This window comes from Chrysochloris asiatica, unplaced genomic scaffold (assembly GCF_000296735.1).
Source record: "Chrysochloris asiatica unplaced genomic scaffold, ChrAsi1.0 scaffold00083, whole genome shotgun sequence".
Classification (NCBI taxonomy): domain Eukaryota; kingdom Metazoa; phylum Chordata; class Mammalia; order Afrosoricida; family Chrysochloridae; genus Chrysochloris; species Chrysochloris asiatica.
In genome coordinates, this window is record NW_006408601.1 from 8,641,452 (window position 1) to 8,660,905 (window position 19,454).

General features: G+C 39.1%; 1 protein-coding gene across 1 annotated transcript in view; it reads right to left on the reverse strand.

Moving 5' to 3' along the window:
• Positions 1-88: 88 nt before the first annotated feature.
• The window catches only part of TPH1 (tryptophan hydroxylase 1), a 27,607-nt gene continuing 8,241 nt past the window's right edge, over positions 89-19,454 (reverse strand). The window contains exons 2-10 of the mRNA XM_006865800.1: positions 15,817-16,000; positions 13,299-13,399; positions 10,014-10,081; positions 9,170-9,366; positions 7,310-7,445; positions 5,260-5,386; positions 3,071-3,166; positions 2,060-2,193; positions 89-263 (exon numbers count right to left, since the gene is read on the reverse strand). Of these exons, the coding sequence (XP_006865862.1) occupies positions 89-263; positions 2,060-2,193; positions 3,071-3,166; positions 5,260-5,386; positions 7,310-7,445; positions 9,170-9,366; positions 10,014-10,081; positions 13,299-13,399; positions 15,817-16,000 (1,218 nt within the window). The remainder of the gene's footprint in view (positions 264-2,059; positions 2,194-3,070; positions 3,167-5,259; positions 5,387-7,309; positions 7,446-9,169; positions 9,367-10,013; positions 10,082-13,298; positions 13,400-15,816; positions 16,001-19,454) is intronic.

Genomic DNA, 19,454 nt, shown 5'->3' on the forward strand with positions numbered 1-19,454 from the left:
CATCATCAGGTCTTTGAGAAAAGCAAGAGTTGGTCCACAGGCCTCTGACACGGTGCTCAGATGCCTTCTGGACCAGGACTGGTGGCTGTCAGATACTTGGCTGCCTGCTGATCTTAGCAAGGGAGTCACTGACAATATTAAAATCATGTTGCAGCTCATTCATAGCGCTGGTTATGCTCTTGATATCTTTCAAGATCTGAATACTCCGTGTGTATGGATTGTACTTCACTTCAAACGGACGCTTAATTGTTTTGGTAAACTCTCTATTTAAGAAAACAAATAAAAGACAGTCAGTTTCTAGGGAAATTGATAAAAATCAAATAAACAATAGCATTCCATTCCACACACTAGACAAAAGACAAGTCTTTTGTATACCCAATCTGATATACTGTTCCATACTTCATGTGCAGAATCCTGCACGGGTGAAAATCCTACTATAGCTATCTATATACACAGACTGATTGAGTCCTCCAGACATCTCTTGACTAGAGTAAAGGGACAATGACAACATTTGACCACACAGTAACAGATCCTTCCATTGTGATTTACACAATGACACATACATACACTCACACAACAGATCAGAAACAGTCCTGTTTCCTATATGTGTGTATCCATTCAGCTTAGAATGCTTTATTTTAGCCTACTCTCAAATGATCTAAATTCTACCCTTTCTTGAAGCATTATCTAGGGTTTTATCTTCTTTATCAAGCCAACATCAAAACCTTTTATTTGGCATCTCCCAGGGACAATCATGTTCCGTACTCTCAGGGACAACTGTGAAACTGAGGATAATTGGGCATCAGTAGGATCTAAAATCCAGATGGCAATACACTTTCTTTGTCTACCCAGAGGGGACTCCTTTTTCTAATTTGTACAAAGATGTCATATGTACTATAGGCAGTCCTCCTGATATTCTCATTTGGTTTTATGGTGTGGTGTGGTGTGGTAGATTAAGCACTGGTCTGCTAACCACAACAAGGTCGCTCCATTATAAATCAGAACCCACCCAATGGCATTTAACAACAACATCATACATGTTCTGACTCCTCTGACTAACGTTGTTGTTGTTGTTGTTGTTATGTGTTGTGGAGTCAGTTCTGACTCATAACGCCCCTGTACAGGGTTTCCAAGACTGTAAATCTTTACGGGACCAGAAAGCGTCATCTTTCTCCCACGGAACAGCTGGTAGTTTCAGACTGCTGACCATGAGGTTAGCAGCCCGATTCGTAACCACTACACTACCAGAGCTCCTTGACTAACAATAAATTCCTAGAAAATAAGGAGTTTGTCTTCAACCCATCCCAGTTCCCACCTTCATAGTGTGATCTCATGATCTCTTTCCCAAGATGTTTTGTTGATTTGGTTCTATAGTCTTCTCCTTTCCTACTATCTCTTCTGGTTCAGACTTTTACTTCTCATCTGAAGTACTAGAAGAATTTCCTAAATACTTTCTCTGCTTCCAATATCCTCCTTTCTTAACTACATACTAGTTGATTAATAGTGAAAGCATAGCTTTGATTGCTTCACACATATGCACTACATTTCCCCACCTCCTTGGCTTTTTCCATATTAACATATACAATATAAATCATATATTGTATATACAATATAAATCATATACATATACAATATAAATCATCTCCTCCAAATTCTTCTCAAATGGCATTACACTTTCTCTGTGCACCCAGTTGAAAGCAACTGCTCCTGAATAAAATGCAGAATAACGTTTCACCTAAGTTTCTCTAAGGGTCTTGTCATTTGCTTTCTTTCAATTTGTAACAACAAATTTTGCATAGTAATTTATGTATAAATATATTTTTTCCTATTGAACTATAAACTCTCTGATGAGAAGGAAAGAGAGGACACCAATTTCTCAAGGATCTGTGCCTGATTTATATCTGCAACTACCCCACATTGCTATGTACAACATACCCTACTATTAGTTGTGAAAGGACGATGTGTTACAAGCAGAAGGCTCCTAGCGGTGCTGACTCCCATGACTTGTTACCAGTATTGGACCTATCTTTTGCAGAGGAAGATGAAGGATATACTCTACCTCATCTTCTCCTTTGCATCTTCAAAGCTTTCTGATACAAAGTAGACGTCCTGGAAAGTTGTGATGAGACATTCCTGTTTGCAGGTAATATTGGGATCAAAGGACTTTATCTTGGCATGTCCAGAAAGTGCATGCTGGAGGACAAAGAGTTAGTGAATCAAAGAATGCAATCAATCTATAAGCACATTCTACACACAACTACCAGAATCAACACAGTTGAAGTTATGAGGAATTAACACTGAATGTGTTACTAATGAAAGGGCTCTACTCTGCAATTGGCTTGCTGTTCACCTAAAAACTGCATGATACCTCCATGACATGTTCAAACTCTCTTCCCCACCTAGGAAGTACCCATGGCTTTCTATGCCTCTGAACTCCAGAGCACACTATTGGTTTCTGCACTATGACACCTACTTTCTATCCTACATCAGAGTATACAGGGCTTATGCCCACTACCAGTTGGCTGGCTAATTAAGGGCAAGACAGAATCTTGGACAGTGTTTAGCACATGTTGGTCAGTAAACAAACCAAAGTTAATACATTTACCATATAAATAATAAATATCAAATGATTCTTTAGAAATTATGGAAATTATTGCTAGCATACCAACAGTGGTGAGGAGACAGCAAGATTTTGTGTGTTTTTTTTTATTATAAAAGTTGTATGCATGTGTATAATCAGAAAACATGGGAAATAGAAAAAAATGCCTCTTAATGTTTGCTGCCTTCCTACGTGGGAGTGCTGTGGCTCTGTAGGATAAGCACTAGACTGCTAATCACAAGGTTCATGGTTCAAGCCCACCAGCCACTCCATGGGAGAAAGATGAGGCTTTCTGCTTCCATAAATATTTATAGCCTCAAAAACCCTACACGGGGTCATCATAAGTCGGAACTGACTCAATATCACTTAACAACAATAAGTCATCCTGTATACTTTCCACAGTAAGCTCTTATTCAAGTCCAAAATGTATTCTAGATTGTGTCAATTACGTTAGGTGAATCCGGCTCTTACTTTGAGTTCACTGACAGAAGAAAGCAAGCCAGCACCAAAGACTCTGAGCTGCCCATCTTGTTTGCACAGACCAAACTCCACAGTGAAGAAGTAGCACTGTAAAAGAACATGAGCATCACTTTCACATCCTGAACGACTCAACTTAAAACAAACTACAACTCCTATTCACTCACCCAAGAACTCCAGAATAAAGCCCAAGGATCCCAACCTGGCTCACAAGTCTCTCTACAATCTGGTTTCATTCTAAAACAGTAAAATTACTGAGACCCCCAAACAACGTTTGGTTATGTGGTCTGTATCTAGCGGTATTTACCATGCAAGAAATCAAAATTGAAAAAATGTTTACTAATTAATGTTAAGTAACAATTTTTTTTAAAACCCCATTATTGTTGTTGTTGTTGTTAAGTGCCATCAAGTCGGTTCCAACCCATAGTGACCCTGTACAGGGTTTCCGAGGGTGTAAATCTTTACGGGAGTAGAAAGCCTCATCTATATCAGCTGGTAGTTTCGAACCGCTGACCTTAAGGTTCACAGCACGATTCGTAACCACTACGCTACCAGAGCTCCTTAAAACCCCATTATATTGTAACAGAAATAACATTTTAATGAAAAAGAGAAATATTTTCTAAAATAAAACAAAAAATAGAAAGAAAAGTAGCACTGTCTTTTAACATTGTAAATCTCTTTAATATCTGGCTTAATAGAAGACAGATGGATTTTCATATCTGCATCTGTATTTGACCTGCTGTAATAGGGTCAGGGAAAAAGGAAGACCCCAGCGAGATAGACTGGCCAAGTGGCAGCATCGATGGACTGAAGCATGACAACAGTAGTGAGGGTGGCCCAGGATCGGGCAGTGTTTTGTTCTGCTGTGCATAAGGTCGCTATGGGTCAGTGTCAACCTGATGGCACCTAACAACAACAACAATACGTTGTTTTGGTTAAAGAAAATGAAAAAAATTCATCTTCATAGATATGTAGTTGGAAAAGTAAGGAATAATTTAATAGCCTTTTCAGATAACTGAATATTCTTCTTTGACACTACGTCAAAACTTGACAAGTGGTAGTATCTTAAAGTCGCAATGTGAAATCTGAAACCTACCAATGAACTCCTACATTAAAATCCACCAATCCTGATGTGGCACTGTGGGATGATGTACTGGACTACAAGGTCAGCTTGAACTGCAAGGTTGGTGTTCAAATTCACCAGCCACTCCTTGGAAACCCTATACAGGATTGCTGTGGGTCGGAACCAACTCAAAGGCATTTAACAACAACAATCTTGGTGGCATGGTGCTTAAGCACTTAGCTGCTAAGCGAAAACCCACCAGCTGCTCCCCAGGAGAAAGATATGACAGTCTGCTTCTATAAAGATTGAAATCTTGGAATTAACTTGGCAGCAACTGATTGCTTTATCCTATACATTGGATTTTTTCCCTTATGTACTATTTTGAACTTGTGGACCCCTAAAAGCGTCTCAGGGATGCCAGCGGTACCAAAATCACAATTTGAGAAGCACTTCTCCAAATGGTCTTATTTTACACACACCCCTACCGGCCCTCACACTCTGCTCCAGTTTCTCATTGTTCCCCCAGATCCACTAAGCACCTTCTCATCCTCCCCAGTGTGTCCTATCCTGAGATGCTCTTGACCTTCCTTTCTTAAAAGCATGTGAAAACATGATCCCAGATTCAAGTCCTAGTCCAGGTTCCCCTCTCCCATGAAGCCTCCCCCAGCAGACCTTTCCAGTGCACTTGGCCTGAACTTCTCTGAGAGCTTTTATCTCCTTCTAATGTAACTGTCTCCTAAGAGGTGTGGAAGCTACTAGAAGGCAAACCCAGTTCTCACTCATCTTTGTATTCCTAGCATAGTGCCTTGCACTTGGTGAACCAAAAATGTCTGTCACCAGCTTCACACATTTTATTGAAAAAAAAAAAAAAAAGGCAGTACATAAAGTATTAATTAACATTATTACAATATAGATTTTATCTACCTTTTGTTTTAAAGCCTGTATCTCTTTTTTATAAACCTTGACGTTTTACATTCTCCTTGAATGTTCTTTAAATATGAGAAGCAAAGACAACATTTTAATTATCATCTTGAATATATACTTTTAAACCACCCACATGCTCATGCACTCTGCCCCAGGTGACAACTATTCATCTATGCAGCTATTTCCAGATTTATACCGTTGCCAGTTTTTGAACAGCCTCCTCTGAAGCACCAAGGGATGCCAGGCCAATTTCTTGGGAGAACTGGGCAAAACTAGGTTCAGCCAATAGTGGAACATGGCCCAAGAGTTCATGGCAGGTATCTCTAAAAAAGAGGCACAAGTTTGTTACACTGTGATGCTTAACACAAATGCATAACCAATCATTCAATCTTAAATTAAAACCAAAAAAATCAAAATTGGAACTTAGTGTTATTCAAATTCATTAGGTGGTATTACTTTGGTAATGGATCACGAAGGACATAAATCAAATATAAAGAAATGGTTCTGGTTCAAGATCTTTGGCACTCACAGACATACACATACAAATGTTTACTGGACATCCCTAGATATCACATGACTCTTTTCCATTTCAGTCAGGTCTCTGCTCATAAGCCACCTTCTTAGCAAGGCCTTCTTCCTTCCCTGATCAGTCTTTTTAAAAGCAACAACTACTTGCATTTCCATCCCTTACCTTGTTTGATTTATCTCCACAACACTCATTATCATCTGGCATATGATTAGAAGGTAATTCAGAAAGTATTGCTACTAGCATTCCTGTTCATACATTCATGGATTTAGTCCAAAGAAAATGTGTTTAAACATGTCTTTGTAATCAGTGGATGACTGCAGACCAGTACTCCCAGTAATACACTTGTCTTAATGTTGTTTGTTGTTGTTAAGTGCCATGGAGTCAGTTCTGACTTATAGCCACCCTATATAGAACTTCCAAGGAGAAGCTGATATTGTTAGGGTGCCTTTAAAAAAATGGTCCAAACAAAACAATGGCTTCTGAGGGTATCTGCTGGGCCAGTTAAATTCAAGGCAGAAAGAGGTCAACTTAGAAGGCTATGGTGACTGTTTGGGGGAACTCCAAAAGGGTAATTTTGGTAGATTTTCTCAAGGGCACAGGACAATCATGGGAGCTTATTATGAAGCCACTTTAAGAAAACTGGAAACTGTATTATTGAGAAAAAGGCCAGGGAAATTGAGTTGAGAAATTTTTTGTCATTACAACAATGCATCTGCACATGGTAGCAAGGCCTGTCCTATGAAAATTTCATTGGGAAGCCTCACCCTACCCGCCTACAGTCCTGATCTTGCCCCTTTAGACTTCTCTTTGTTTCTATAACTCAAACACTGAAAGAGAACATGATTTGAGTTCTTTGAGAATTCCAAAACTGCCATTTTGACATGGTATAAAAGGAAGAGTGCAGATTTCTTCAGGGAGGGGTTAGAGAGATAGAAACACCACTTTTGGAAGTGTACAGACCTAGAGGAGAATATGTCAAGAAACAATAGCTTCACATTTTGATATTTTTGTTTAATAAAAGTTTCTTTGATTTTGTGTTGTTGTTAAGTTCCATGGAGTCAATTCCAACTCACAGTGACCCTATATAGGGTTTCCGAGAAGTGGCTGGTGGGCTTGAACCACCAACTTTGTAGTTCAAACAGACCTTGCAGTCCAGTGTACATTATCCTGCAGCACCACCCCAGGCAATATTTTTTTAGCTACCGTCATATTTATTTACTTGTTTACTAATAAGTAACTGTCCTTCAATGGACTAGAGTTCCATGAAGGCAGGAATTTGTTCAGAAGAGTAGCATCCTCTATGCCTAGAACAGCACCTGGCACCTACTAGGTTGTTAGTTAATACTGATGATAACAATCTGTTTGGTGCAAACGGTTAGCATACTCGGCTGCTAACAGAAACGTTGATGGTTCAAGTCTACCTAGAGGCACTTTAGAAGAAAGTCATGGTGAAATACTTCAGAAAAAAAATCAATCATTGAAAAATCCAGTGAAGCACAGTTTTACTTTGACACACATGGTGTTGTCATGAGTCAGAATGACTTGATAGCAACAGGATGGCCTTTATAGAACACAGAGCACATGTTATGCATGCTAGGCACTGCTATAAATGCTGTTCTTGAGATAATTCACTTAATCTTTACAAATACTCTGTGAGATAGGTACTTTTACTATAAATGACTATTTGATGAATGAATGACTTAGTAGAAATACTTACGGCTCTGGTGTATAGAGGGGATCTGAACTGTGTCTCACGTACTGAGTACAGTGAAAAACTCGAAAGGCTAAACCTGACAGGAAATCCCGTGGTGATAGGTAGCCAGCCACAGGACGGATGGAGAATCCCGTGTGCTCTGTAAAGCAAAGGAGAAAATGGAGCCTATAATTAAGGACTATAGCATTTTACTTCTGCCAATGATTTTCTGGGGGAGGGTGTAGAAACTAAAATTTCATAATGTTGTTATTGCTAAATGCCATCGAGTCGGTTTCGACTCATAGCAACTCTGTATAGGGTTTCTGAGCAGTGACTGGTGAGTTTGAACCACCCGCCTTGCAGTTCAAACTGACCTTTCGATCTATGAAAACCACTCACCCACTGCCATCAAGTTGATTCCAACTCACAGGGTAGAGCAGAAGTTCCCCAGGCTATAAATCTTTACAAAAGCAGACTGCCATAGTTTTCTCCCTTGAAGACACTGGTGGTTTTGAACTGCTGATCTTTCAGTTAGCAGCTCTTTAACCACTGTGACACCAGGTCTTAAATATATGTACTAAGGGAACTGATACTTACTCAGCATTTACAATGAGCCAAGTAATGAGTTATGCCGTTTATATATTATTATACATTGAATCATGTGAACCCCCTAAAAATATGTTGACGTTCTAGCCACTGTAGCAAGGAATGTGATCTTATTTAGGGAAATAGGAGTTTTCTTTGCAGATGTTATTGGCTAAATTAATGCCATTATAAGGTGGGTCCTAATCCCTTCTCTATGGTGCCTTATAATAGAAAGAGACACACAGGACAGAAGACAGATGCCATGTGATCATGGAAGCACTTGCATCTGTAAGAAGCAAAGGAACATCAAGCATTCAACAACAACCAAAAATTAGGAGAAAGGTATGGAAAAGTCCTTCTCTCAAAGCATGCAGAAGGAACTGGCATGGCCAATACCCTGATTTGGATTTCCTGTCCCTAGAACCATAAGAAAATACATTTCTATTCTTTGAAGCTACCCATTTTATAGTTTTTTATTATGGCAACCCCAGGAAACTAAGACACACATTATATCTCCTTTTCATATTTACAGTGTGAGAAAGAATAGTTTTCTATAATTTTCTATAAAACTGAGACCCAGATACTCAATAATGTTCTCAGAGCCACAGTAAATGATAAAAGTAGGATAAGAGTCCTGGCTTCCTGTTTTCAAACAGCTCCTTTGACAAGGTCTTCTCCCTTTTGAGGCAAAAGCTTACAGTTGCAATCCAATAGTCTCTTACTTTAGGACCACATAGTAATCCTTCTGTTATGTAAGAGAGCCATCCAAATATTTAAATTAACCTATAAAAATAATAAATAAATAAACTCCTTGCCACTGAGGTGATTTTTGATTCAGCAACCTTATAGGACAAAATAGAACTATGTCATAAGGTTTCTACGGCTCTCACCTTTACAGAAGCAGACTGCCACATCCTTCTCCCATGGAGCAACTGCTGGGTTGAAACTGTCAACCTTCTGGTAACTTTTGAACATTTTAACCACTGTGCCATCAGGGCTCCTACATAAAGCTCCAATATCCCCCAAGTCTCTGGATTAAATACTTCAAAATTTACTTAAATGACACATTTTTCAAATCCCTTTATAATTCTGCTCATTTTTCTCTAGACTTGCTTCCAATTTTCATTGTCCTTGTTCAAATATGATGCCCAATACAGGACCCAATGCTCCAAAACAAATGATAGAGTAATGACCTCCCATATACTGAACTCTGTTTCCCCATTAAAAATGCTGTCTTGATTAAGACAGAGTTTAACACTTTCCTTAAGAAAAAAAAAAAAAAACTCACTAGCTTATTACCTTTTAAAAAGTTCGAGACATCTTCCAATTGTGGAATATTATCTTCCCGATATCCACAATATTTAGAGAGCAAAGGTAAGTTTTTGAGGTATTCTCTGCAAGCATGCGTTGGGTAGAGTTTGTTGAGCTCCTGGAACACAGTTCCCCAAGTCTTAATCTCCTCTTCAGTGTATTCAATTTTGGGAATCGGGTCCCCACTAATAAGATAAAGGGATGGAGGTATTTTAAATTAGCATTCATTTACAGTGGTGGTGGTGGTTGTGTGCTGTGGAATCAGTTCTGACTCATAGCAATCCTGTATAGGGTTTCTGAGGCTATAAATCTATATGGGAGCAGAAAGTCTCATCTTTCTCCTTTGGAGTGGCTGGTAGATTCAAATTGCTGACCTTGCAGTTAGCAGCCCAATTTGTAATCCACTATGCTACCAAAGTGCTCCTTTGAGGCCAGGATGGCCAAACTTCATCTCTCATACTTTGAATATATTGTCAGGATGGACCAGTCGCTGGAGGAGGATAACATGTTTGGTAAGGTGGAGGGTCAAAGAAAAAGAGGAAGATCCCCAGCAAGATGGATTGGCAAAGTGGCAGCATCAATGGGCTCAAGCATGGCAACAATAGTGAGGTTGGCCCAGGATCCGGTAGTGTTTTGTTCTGCTGTGCATAAGGTCTCTATGAGTCGGAACCGACTTGATGACACCTAACAACAACAACAACGTGCTACCAGGGCTCCTTTCAATTTACAGTAACACTTACTTTATATTCTATCTACTAAATGGGCACAAGTCACACTATTTGCTATTTTTATTATCTGGAAGTTAACAAAATGATTTTTATAATATACTTACTGTTTGTAGTTCATAGCCAAGTCTGCAAAATACTTCCGTCTTTTACGGTAGACATTGTCTTTGAAGCCCTGAAAATGAAAGGTAAGTTTTAAGATATGTATTTTAAAAAATAATAAACCTTGAAAATGTATTTAGAAATCATTTCTTTACTATTTGAGTTTATTAGTGGGCAATCTAATTGTTACTATGAGCAAATAGTGTGCAGGAGTTTATAACCATGTCTATTCTGAAGTCACTATAGTGACTACAAAGATAAAATCATTTGAGAAATAAAAGAAACTACCTTAGTTAAACACATAGCTCTCTTCCATGGGTGAGTTTGTTTTTCAGTCATTTGATTACTTCATTTTCATTTACATTTATCTGTGGTTAATAATTGAAGTAGTGATTTAACTAAATCTAGCCTTAGATTCTTATCACAAAATTGCAAACTTACTCATTATTTGCAGGAGCAAATCATAATTTAAAAGCACAAATTGACAACTTTAGAAATTTATATCTATAAAAAATGTTTGAGAAAAATTAGATACAATAAGGGTTTAAAAAGGAAAACTAAGGCGGAAACAGCCAATAATATAAAGAATAGGGGTAAGATGGGGAGGAAAGACAATTAAAAGGGGAGCACAGAGTTTAAGAGTCCCACCTAATAAGACTTTGCTGTACAATGGTGAAACACTAGACTGCTAACTGAAAGTTTGGTGGTTCAGACCTACCTAGTGACTGTCCATAAAAAAGACCTGGTGATCTGTTCTATTAAAGATTATTGTTGTATAGGGTTTCCAAGGAGCGGCTGTTGAGTTTGAACTACAGACCTTATGGTTCAAACAGACCTTGAGGACAAGTGCTTATCCTACGGCGCCACACCAGGAAACCTTATGAGACAGTTTACTCTGTTATATAGAATCAACTCGAAGGCACACAGCAACAATTATGCACCTGGCCTTGTACTAAAAGCTGGGAAACAAATTTGCGCAATGCCCAATCTGGGTCTCCTAGGAGTTGACATTAACGGATAATTATAAGACTACGTGATAAGTGCTTGTTAGAAATATAATGAATACTAGGAAAACTGAAAAGAGAAACTCATAATCTAGTGTATTTGAAAAAGGATAGTGGGGTTCAGCAAGACTTCCCACAGACAACTCCTGAAGGAGCAGGAATGGAGACAGCAGAGTGAGGGGGAGAGAGGACTCACAAACAATAGTACAGTGATGAGACGCAGCACATGGTGCCCACCAAACTACAATCAAATGTTTCTGGAGCTTGGAGTGTGAAGTGAAGGACACTAATAGCCAGTGAAACCCAAACAAACAAAAAAACAAATTCACTGCCATCCATCTGATTCACACTCACAGCAGTGCTGTATGACCAAGTAGAATCGTTCCTTACGGTTTCCGAGGCTGTCATCTTTTAGGAGCCTCATCTTTCTCCCTCAGAGCAGCTGCCATGGCCCAAGCTCTGACCTTTGGTTTGCAGCCAATGGTTAACTCACTATGTCACCAGGACTCCTTTGAGAACTAGTTTGGGCCCTGCTTACCAAAGCTCTTTTTAAGGAGCTTAGATTTTAGCCTTTGGGTAATGGGAAGCCACTGGTGACTAAAAAAATTAATAACAGCTTTAATGAGATATAATTCACATACCACAAAATTCAGCCCTTTACAGTGTATAATTTAATTAATTTTAATATATTTACAGAGTTATGCAACCATCATCACTATAACATTTTAGCACCCCAAAATGAAACACCATATTCATACCCCCTTTTTGCCCTCACCAGTACCCCCCTCCCCTCCAGTCACCAGTTATTGGCCATTAAGCCGATTCTGAGTCACGACAACCTTATGTGTGTTAAGACTTTAAGATTTTCAATGATTACATTTTTTTGGAAGCAGATCACCAGGGCTTTCTTCTGAGGCACCTCTGGATGGAACTGAACCTTCAACCTTTTGGTCAGTTGTTGTTAAGTGCCGTCAAACCGGTTTTGACTCCTCGTGACCCTGTATAGTGTTTCAAAGGCTTTCAACTTTCAAGGGAGCAGAAAGCCTCATCTTTCTTCCACCGAGTGACTAGCAGACTCAAACTTTGGAGGCCTTAACTACTTGCACCATCCAGGGGCTCCCTCAGCTCCTAGCAGTCAGCAACCTCCTTTCTGTTTCATTGGATACTCTGATTCTGGACATTCCATATAAAAGATAGAAAATAGGTGACCTTTTGTACCTTACTTCTTTCATTTATCATAATGTTCAAGGTCCATCTATGTTTTAGCAGGTATCAATACTTCATTTCTTTTAATGGCCAAATACTATTCCATTGTCTAGATATACATAGACCATACTTTACTTACCCATTTGTCAGTTGATCTACATCTGAGTTGTTTCTGTTTTTTGGTTATCATGAATAATGCTGCTATGAATATTTGTATACAAGTTTTTGTGTGAGTATATGCTTTCAGCTCTCTTAGGTATATAGCTAGCTAGGAGTGGACTTGCTGATCGTTATAGGCAGAGGAAGGATATGCTGACACTGGGGCTTTATGTAATTCTAGTGTCTCACTTACTGTGGACATGTTATCAACCAGACTGTAAGTGCTTTGAGAGTAAGTCTAGCCTTTCATTAATCCCAGTAGTTATTCAACAACATATTATGGAATAAATGGATGGGTTGTCCCATGGTTACTAAGATAGTATAAAGTCACACTCACATGGCTAATGGGTAGTGAAAACGAGAGTAAAATCCAGCTCTATGAGACTCTACAACTGCACATGCTTCTCTCCTCCCCTCCCAGGAACCTAGAGCTCAGGAAGCAATCTTAATGCTCTGTGCTTAATTCTCCAACTAAAAGACACTGAACTAGTCCATATACTAGTTCAAGGAATCACCAACCTCATTCATCTAGTAAACCAATCATGTGGGACAGGATGGGTAATAAATACTTTTCTCCTTACTATGTTTCATCTTTTTTTCAGTAGCCTATTATCTAATTACTATTAACATATTATTATATATTTATTTCATTTCAATAAAAACTGACTTAGACACTATCTTCATTTTAGTCAGTAATAGGAATGACAGGCATGGGACAGAGTTTTTAGAAACGGTGATGATAGATGCTCTTCAGTGAGTCCATTAGTTATTTTCAATTCTACTCGTACAAATATCATTTATAAAAATCAGGATTAAGAGTCCATTTAGTCTAGAAAAAGCATGTTCTCAAAGGTAAGTTGCCCTTAATGTTTAGTTTTGCTTTAAATTATTTTCATGAAGAAACGTAACAGAAATATTTACAGGATGGTCCGCATCCAGTTCAGATCCATACATCAAAACTCTGTTGGCACAACTGTCCAGGTCAGAAATCTTCTTTGGAAACCAAGGGACAGTTTCCAGACCTGCAAAAATACAAAAATCACTAAAAGCTAAAGAGACAATCTTAAATAGTACAATAAAAAATAAGAAATTAAGACTGACATAAATGGATTTAAATGAGATTTTTTGAGTCAGACTGATTTTCAAAGTGTTGGGAGAAATGCTGTATTTTAGTACCAGAACAAAAGAACCCTGTCCTCAAATTTCTAAGCCATATATTTAGTTATTCTAAAAAGACAGAATAAAAAATGTACAACTTAAAGACCAAGGCACAAATTTAGTAAGAACTTTTGTTTGTTTATCTTTATTGCTAACAAGGATCTTAAAGGTTATGCCACCTTGCTCCTGCCACTACTTCTCAGACATGTAAGTCCTCATAAGGCCCTGGGGGTTTTGTGTATGCTTTGGTACACACAGTTTGCACTCAACTCCTAACCTAATTCAAACTTATCCAGCAGTGCCATGAAAGAGAGGGCTGGCTATCTGCATCCATAAAGATTGTTGTTGTTGATGTTGTTAAGTACCACCAAGTCAGTTCCTACTCATAGTGACCCTGTATATGATTTCCAAGAAGCAACTAGTGAGTTTGAACCGCCGACCTTGTGGTCCCATGATTTATCCCACAGCACCACATCAGGATTCCATAAAGATTATGGCTAGTCGGTTCCTGCTCAAACCGACCTTGCTGTCCAGCACATTAACCCGCAGCACCACATCAAGCCTCCATGAAGCAGTTGTACTCTGTTTCTACTCAGGATCCACTCAATGACAACAGGTTTGGGTTTTTAATTTTGTTTTGTTTTCAGTTCTTCTGGCTGGAAAATCCATCCCCGCCTCACTTAGTCTTCTTTTGTTCCTGCAATATTCTTCTGACTCTTCAAGGTTCAAATCAAGTGAGATCTCCTTATTTGGTAAGTCCTTTCCTGACCTTCCAGGTGAACTAATTCTCTGTCTTCTGAGTTCCCAAGACACTATGGTTCCAACTCCCTAAAGGCTGTTGTTGTACACTGGACTGCAAGGTCAGTTTGAACTGCAAGTTCGATGGTTCAAGCTCACCAGCCACTCCTCAGAAACCCTATATAGGGTCACTATGGGTCAGACCCAACTCTACAACACTTAACAACAACAACACCATATCTACTTATATATCTGTCTGATTTACAAGACTGGAAACTGGAGTAAGGACTATACACACTTTAATATCCCCATTTCTTAGCAGAAATACCTGATAAAAATTGTTGTTGTTAAGTGCCGTCGAGTCGATTCTGACACATAGATACCCTGTGTAGGATTTCCAAGGAGAAGCTGGTGAACTTGAACCACCAACCTTGCAGTTCAAACCCTAAATATCAGCTGAACTAGCTATCTACATGCCTCATTTTATGGATGAGGTATTCGAAGTCCAAAGAGGTAAAAGACAGTTGGTACAAAGCAATTCATTTCCAATGGAGGAGAAAGGATTAGAATCCAATCTCCATGTGCAGTCTAATGCTCTTTGTAATAATATACCCAAGGGTGACATTCAGGAGATTTAACAACCAAAATTACAACAGGGGCACCAATCACTCAAGACAGACATAAGCAGAGTCTTAGGTTTGTGCTGTGACAGGTGTGAGCCATTTAGTGGGTAATGGATTCCTAGGAGAGGACCTGACACGAGAACAGGGAGACAGAGACTTCAGGCATGATGGGGATCTCTCAAGGGACTTAAGGAAACAACTATCTATACTACAACAGAAGTATATCAATATTTTAATAACTGACACAGTCATGTGAATGTTTGACAGATGACTGTCAGTCCAAATACTATGATATAACCTGAAGGGATAATTTTAAATTGAGTACCATATATAAAATATGGCTGAATTATCCACTTGCCTTTGGCTCCCAACTGAACTACAAATTTTTTTCACAAATGGAGGATCCTAGCATATGTCTTTGTTGAATATCTGAAAACTTAGAAGGCTATATTGCTTTTCATTTGCTTTTGTTAAAGGACAGAGAGAACTGCTGTACTTGTGTATTTCATATTGCAGTTGTCAGCAACTGTCCACATTCTCAACAAATCCAAATGTTCACTGCATATCTGCTAGAGGCAAATAACTATGATAAACTTGGGGAGATTAAGAATTGTAAAATGAAAATTTTGGATGATGATTTGGAAATAAAGAAAGAATTCTTAGCTAATGATTTTGAATTCTTATATTCAAGGATTCTTTCTCACCCCTCTTGCACTTAATCTAATGTTGTTTTATATTTTTTTTTCAATATTTTGAACAATTATATGTTGTGTTCCCTTTGCTACCAGACTATAAGAGACAGTATTTTTACTTTCATACTTGCGACATTAACATAAGATTGCACACATGAGGCACTTAATCTTTTGTTTTTAATTTTAGTTATTAAACTTATAAGTAGAATTTTCACTTTTCAAACGTACCATTGGTCTTCATAGTCAAATCATCTGATGGATTCACGGAGAGAACGTTAGTATGAGACTTCAACAGATGAAAAATGTCATTCAGTTGTTCTCTGTTGATATCACAATCAACAAAAATCTCAAATTCCGAGTTTCTTCTCTTTGATTTTCGCGACTCAATATGTAACAGGTTCACATGCTTCTCCTGCATAAAGAAGAGTGGAGTTTGCGTGTAACTTGCATATATATTAATAGGCTCTGAGCAGACTAATCTAAACATTAAGAAGTAATTTCTCAGCAGTGCAACCAAAATGGAAATAATGAGAAAGTTCACACATTGTGACGAATGTAACCCATTGTCACTGAACAACTTGAGCAGCAGTTGCTAAATGCAAACTTAAACTGCTGTGTAAACCTTCACCAAAGACACAACAAAATATTTTTTACTAAAATCAATTTCATACTTGTCATAATAACCAAAAAGGGGGGGAGGGGTAAATCTGTTTTTAGTGCAGCCAACAGTAAAATAATTTCCCATAAATATGGCACTTTTGGATAAGTGCCATATTTATGGGAAAGTGGGTTTGGAGATTCAAATCCACCAGTCGCTCCTGGGAAACCCTATACAGGGTCACTATGAGTCAGAACCAACTCCACGACACTTACCATTCAAACAAAAAACACATTTAAAAAAGTTTGGAAACTTTATCACACTCTACAGAAACCAATAAATAATACCTACTAAAGGTTGTTGTTGTTGTTGTTCAGTGTTCAGTTGGAATCGAGTTGATTCCAACATAGCGACCCTGTACAGGGTTTCCAAGGAGAAGCTGGTGAGCTTGAACCACCAACCTTGCAATTCAAACAACTTTGCAGTCTGATGCATTAGTCCACAGCGCCACACCAGGACTCCAGAGGTTGTTAGACTCTGAATTAATTGGCATTCAAATCAAAATCAAATCAAAATCATTCCTCATTTACCAACATAGTTAGGTTCCAAAGACCAGGTTGTTGTAAAAAAAATCAGTGTTATGTGAAAATGGAGGTTGACCACATCAGATCACAAAATTGAAGACGACTATATCATAACGGAGCTCTGGTAGCATAGTGGTTATGAATAGGGCTGTGAACCACAAGATCAGCAGTTCGAAACTACAAGCTGTTCCAAGGGAGAAAAATGAGACTTTCTGCTCCTGTAAAGATTTACAGCCTCAGAAACTCTGTACAGGATCACTGTGAGTCAGAACCAACTCCATAGCACATAACCACCACCATATCATTATATGTGGAGTCCTGGTATGGTACTGTGGGATAAAGCACTGGACCACAAGGTTGATTTGAACCACAGGGTCAGCAGTTCAAACTCACCAGCCACTCCTTGGAAACCTTATACAGGTTCATTACAAGTTGGAACCAACTTGACAGCACTTAACAACAACAACAACATTATATGGAGCCCTGGTGTAGCACTGTAGGGTAAGCACTGGACCACAAGTTCTGTTCGAATCACAAGGTCAGCAATTCAAACCAACCAGTCACTCCTAAAGAACCCTATACAGACAGGGTCGCTATGAGTTGCACGTAAATGTAAAGAAAACAAAAATCCCCACCACTAGACCAATAAATAACATCCAAATAAATGGAGAAAAGATTGAAGCTGTCAAAGACTTCATTTTGTTCAGATCAACCATCAACACTTTTGGAAGCAGCAGTCAAGAAATCAAACAGTTATCATGACTAATTGTGACTGTCACAACTGTAAAGGTAGAAGTTTTGCAGCAAAATGGGGGAGTAGTTAATCTTACATTCCAGGAAACAGAGACACCAGAGATGGAGGCAGAGATGAGGACATGGAGAGATACAGCAGCTACGGACTCTAGATTCATGGAAAGAGAAAGGCTGTGTGCTGGTGGCCAGCAGGCAGGCTTGCAGAATGTGCCCTTTGATTATTTAAACATCCTGAGTGTTTTTGTGTATATACAAAGAAAAATAGAGGGACTAGAAGTAAATACTGTTGATGATGCATGGAGGAGGTTGTAATCATTGCAATGAAATGATGAGTGTAAAACCAATGTTCTCCCATGTAAACGATCACTCAATTCACAATAAAAAAATTTTTTTAAAAAAAATCAAATAGTGTGTTGTATAAGGCAAATCTGCTGCATAGGACCTCTTTAAGGTGTTCAAGAGCAAAGATGTCAGTCTGAAGACAAAGGTGCATCTGACCCAAGCCATGGTATTTTCAATAGCCTCATATGCACGTGAAAGTTAGACAATAAATAAGGAAGACTGTAGAAGAATCGATACATTTGAGTTATGGCATTGGAGAAAAATATTAAAAGTACCATGGACTGCCAAAAAGTAAACAACAACAAACAAATCTGTATTGGAAGTGAGGTGGGAAATTTCCACTCGAAAGGACAAGCAGACCAGCCTGGAGCAGAGAGAAGACCAAAAGACACTTCTTGAAAGAAAAACCAACGGGAAAAATACAAAACAATAATGGCAGTCTGACTGACTACTACAAGAACAAGCAAGCTGTTTGCCCAGAAGACATCAAGGCAAGTGGTCAGGTCCCCTCAGAACAAACCCCCTTCCAAGACTAAGACTCAACAGGAATACACGAGCAGATGTGGACTCTGACTGGTAACCATGTTGGTCATGGATAAGGGAAAGTGAGGGAAAAACAACATTGAAGCTGTGAGGTAAGTCCTACCATGTTCAATATACTCCTGTGAACCTGGGTGGAGACCTTGTTGACCAGTAGTGTGGCAAGACCTGGGGATGTCTGGGCCCAGACTCAGTGACATAGCCCCAGAGGACTAGAGTAGAGAAAGAAGCGGTTAAGAAATTAGGGCATATGCACAAGAACACCCACACTTGCAGATAATACACACTTGACCTGGCTTCAACGGAAGTTTATACCCACTTTGACCTGGATGATCAAAACTCAACTAGAGGAAAGAAGAGGGAAAAAAGCATAATCTGATATAATTTGATGAACTTGACCTACACCTATGGATGTAGTAGCTCAAAGGAGGGAACAAATCTTTACAGCGAGGATCATTCCTACCCCCTTGAAACACCAGGTAGACAGGGATGGGAAACTTGGACATTGGCTACCCAAAATAGCGGGAGGGCGGGGGAGGCTACAAAGGCAAGAAGTGACTGACTTACAAGCTTTCAAGATGGAGCCTAGGTCCAGAGGGTTCAGAGGGAGGTAGAACCTCCACTGAGTAGTAGCCAATCTGTCTGGGCAGAGCTGATAAAAGGAGATGGGAATAGGACTCTTGTGGTACAATAGTGAATAATTGCTATCAGGACTGACTGTGATTGTTGTAAATGTAAAGGTAGATGTTTGGAATCAAAAGGAGGGGAGTGGTTGACTTTGCAGTCCAGGAGCGGAGGTCCCTGGGACCATCAAGGGAGAAGAGCGGAGTGTGGGGACCCTAACCAGAGAAACAGTGACACCAGATATGGAGGCAGAGACGATGACATGGAGAGATGGAGTGGCTGGGGACTCTAGATCCAGAGAGGGAGAGGGGCTGTGTGCTGATGACTGAGGGGCAGGCTTACGGGGTATACCCTTTGGTTGTTTAATGATGCATGAAAGGAATTAACCATGGCAATGAAACAATATACGATAGGATGAATGTAAA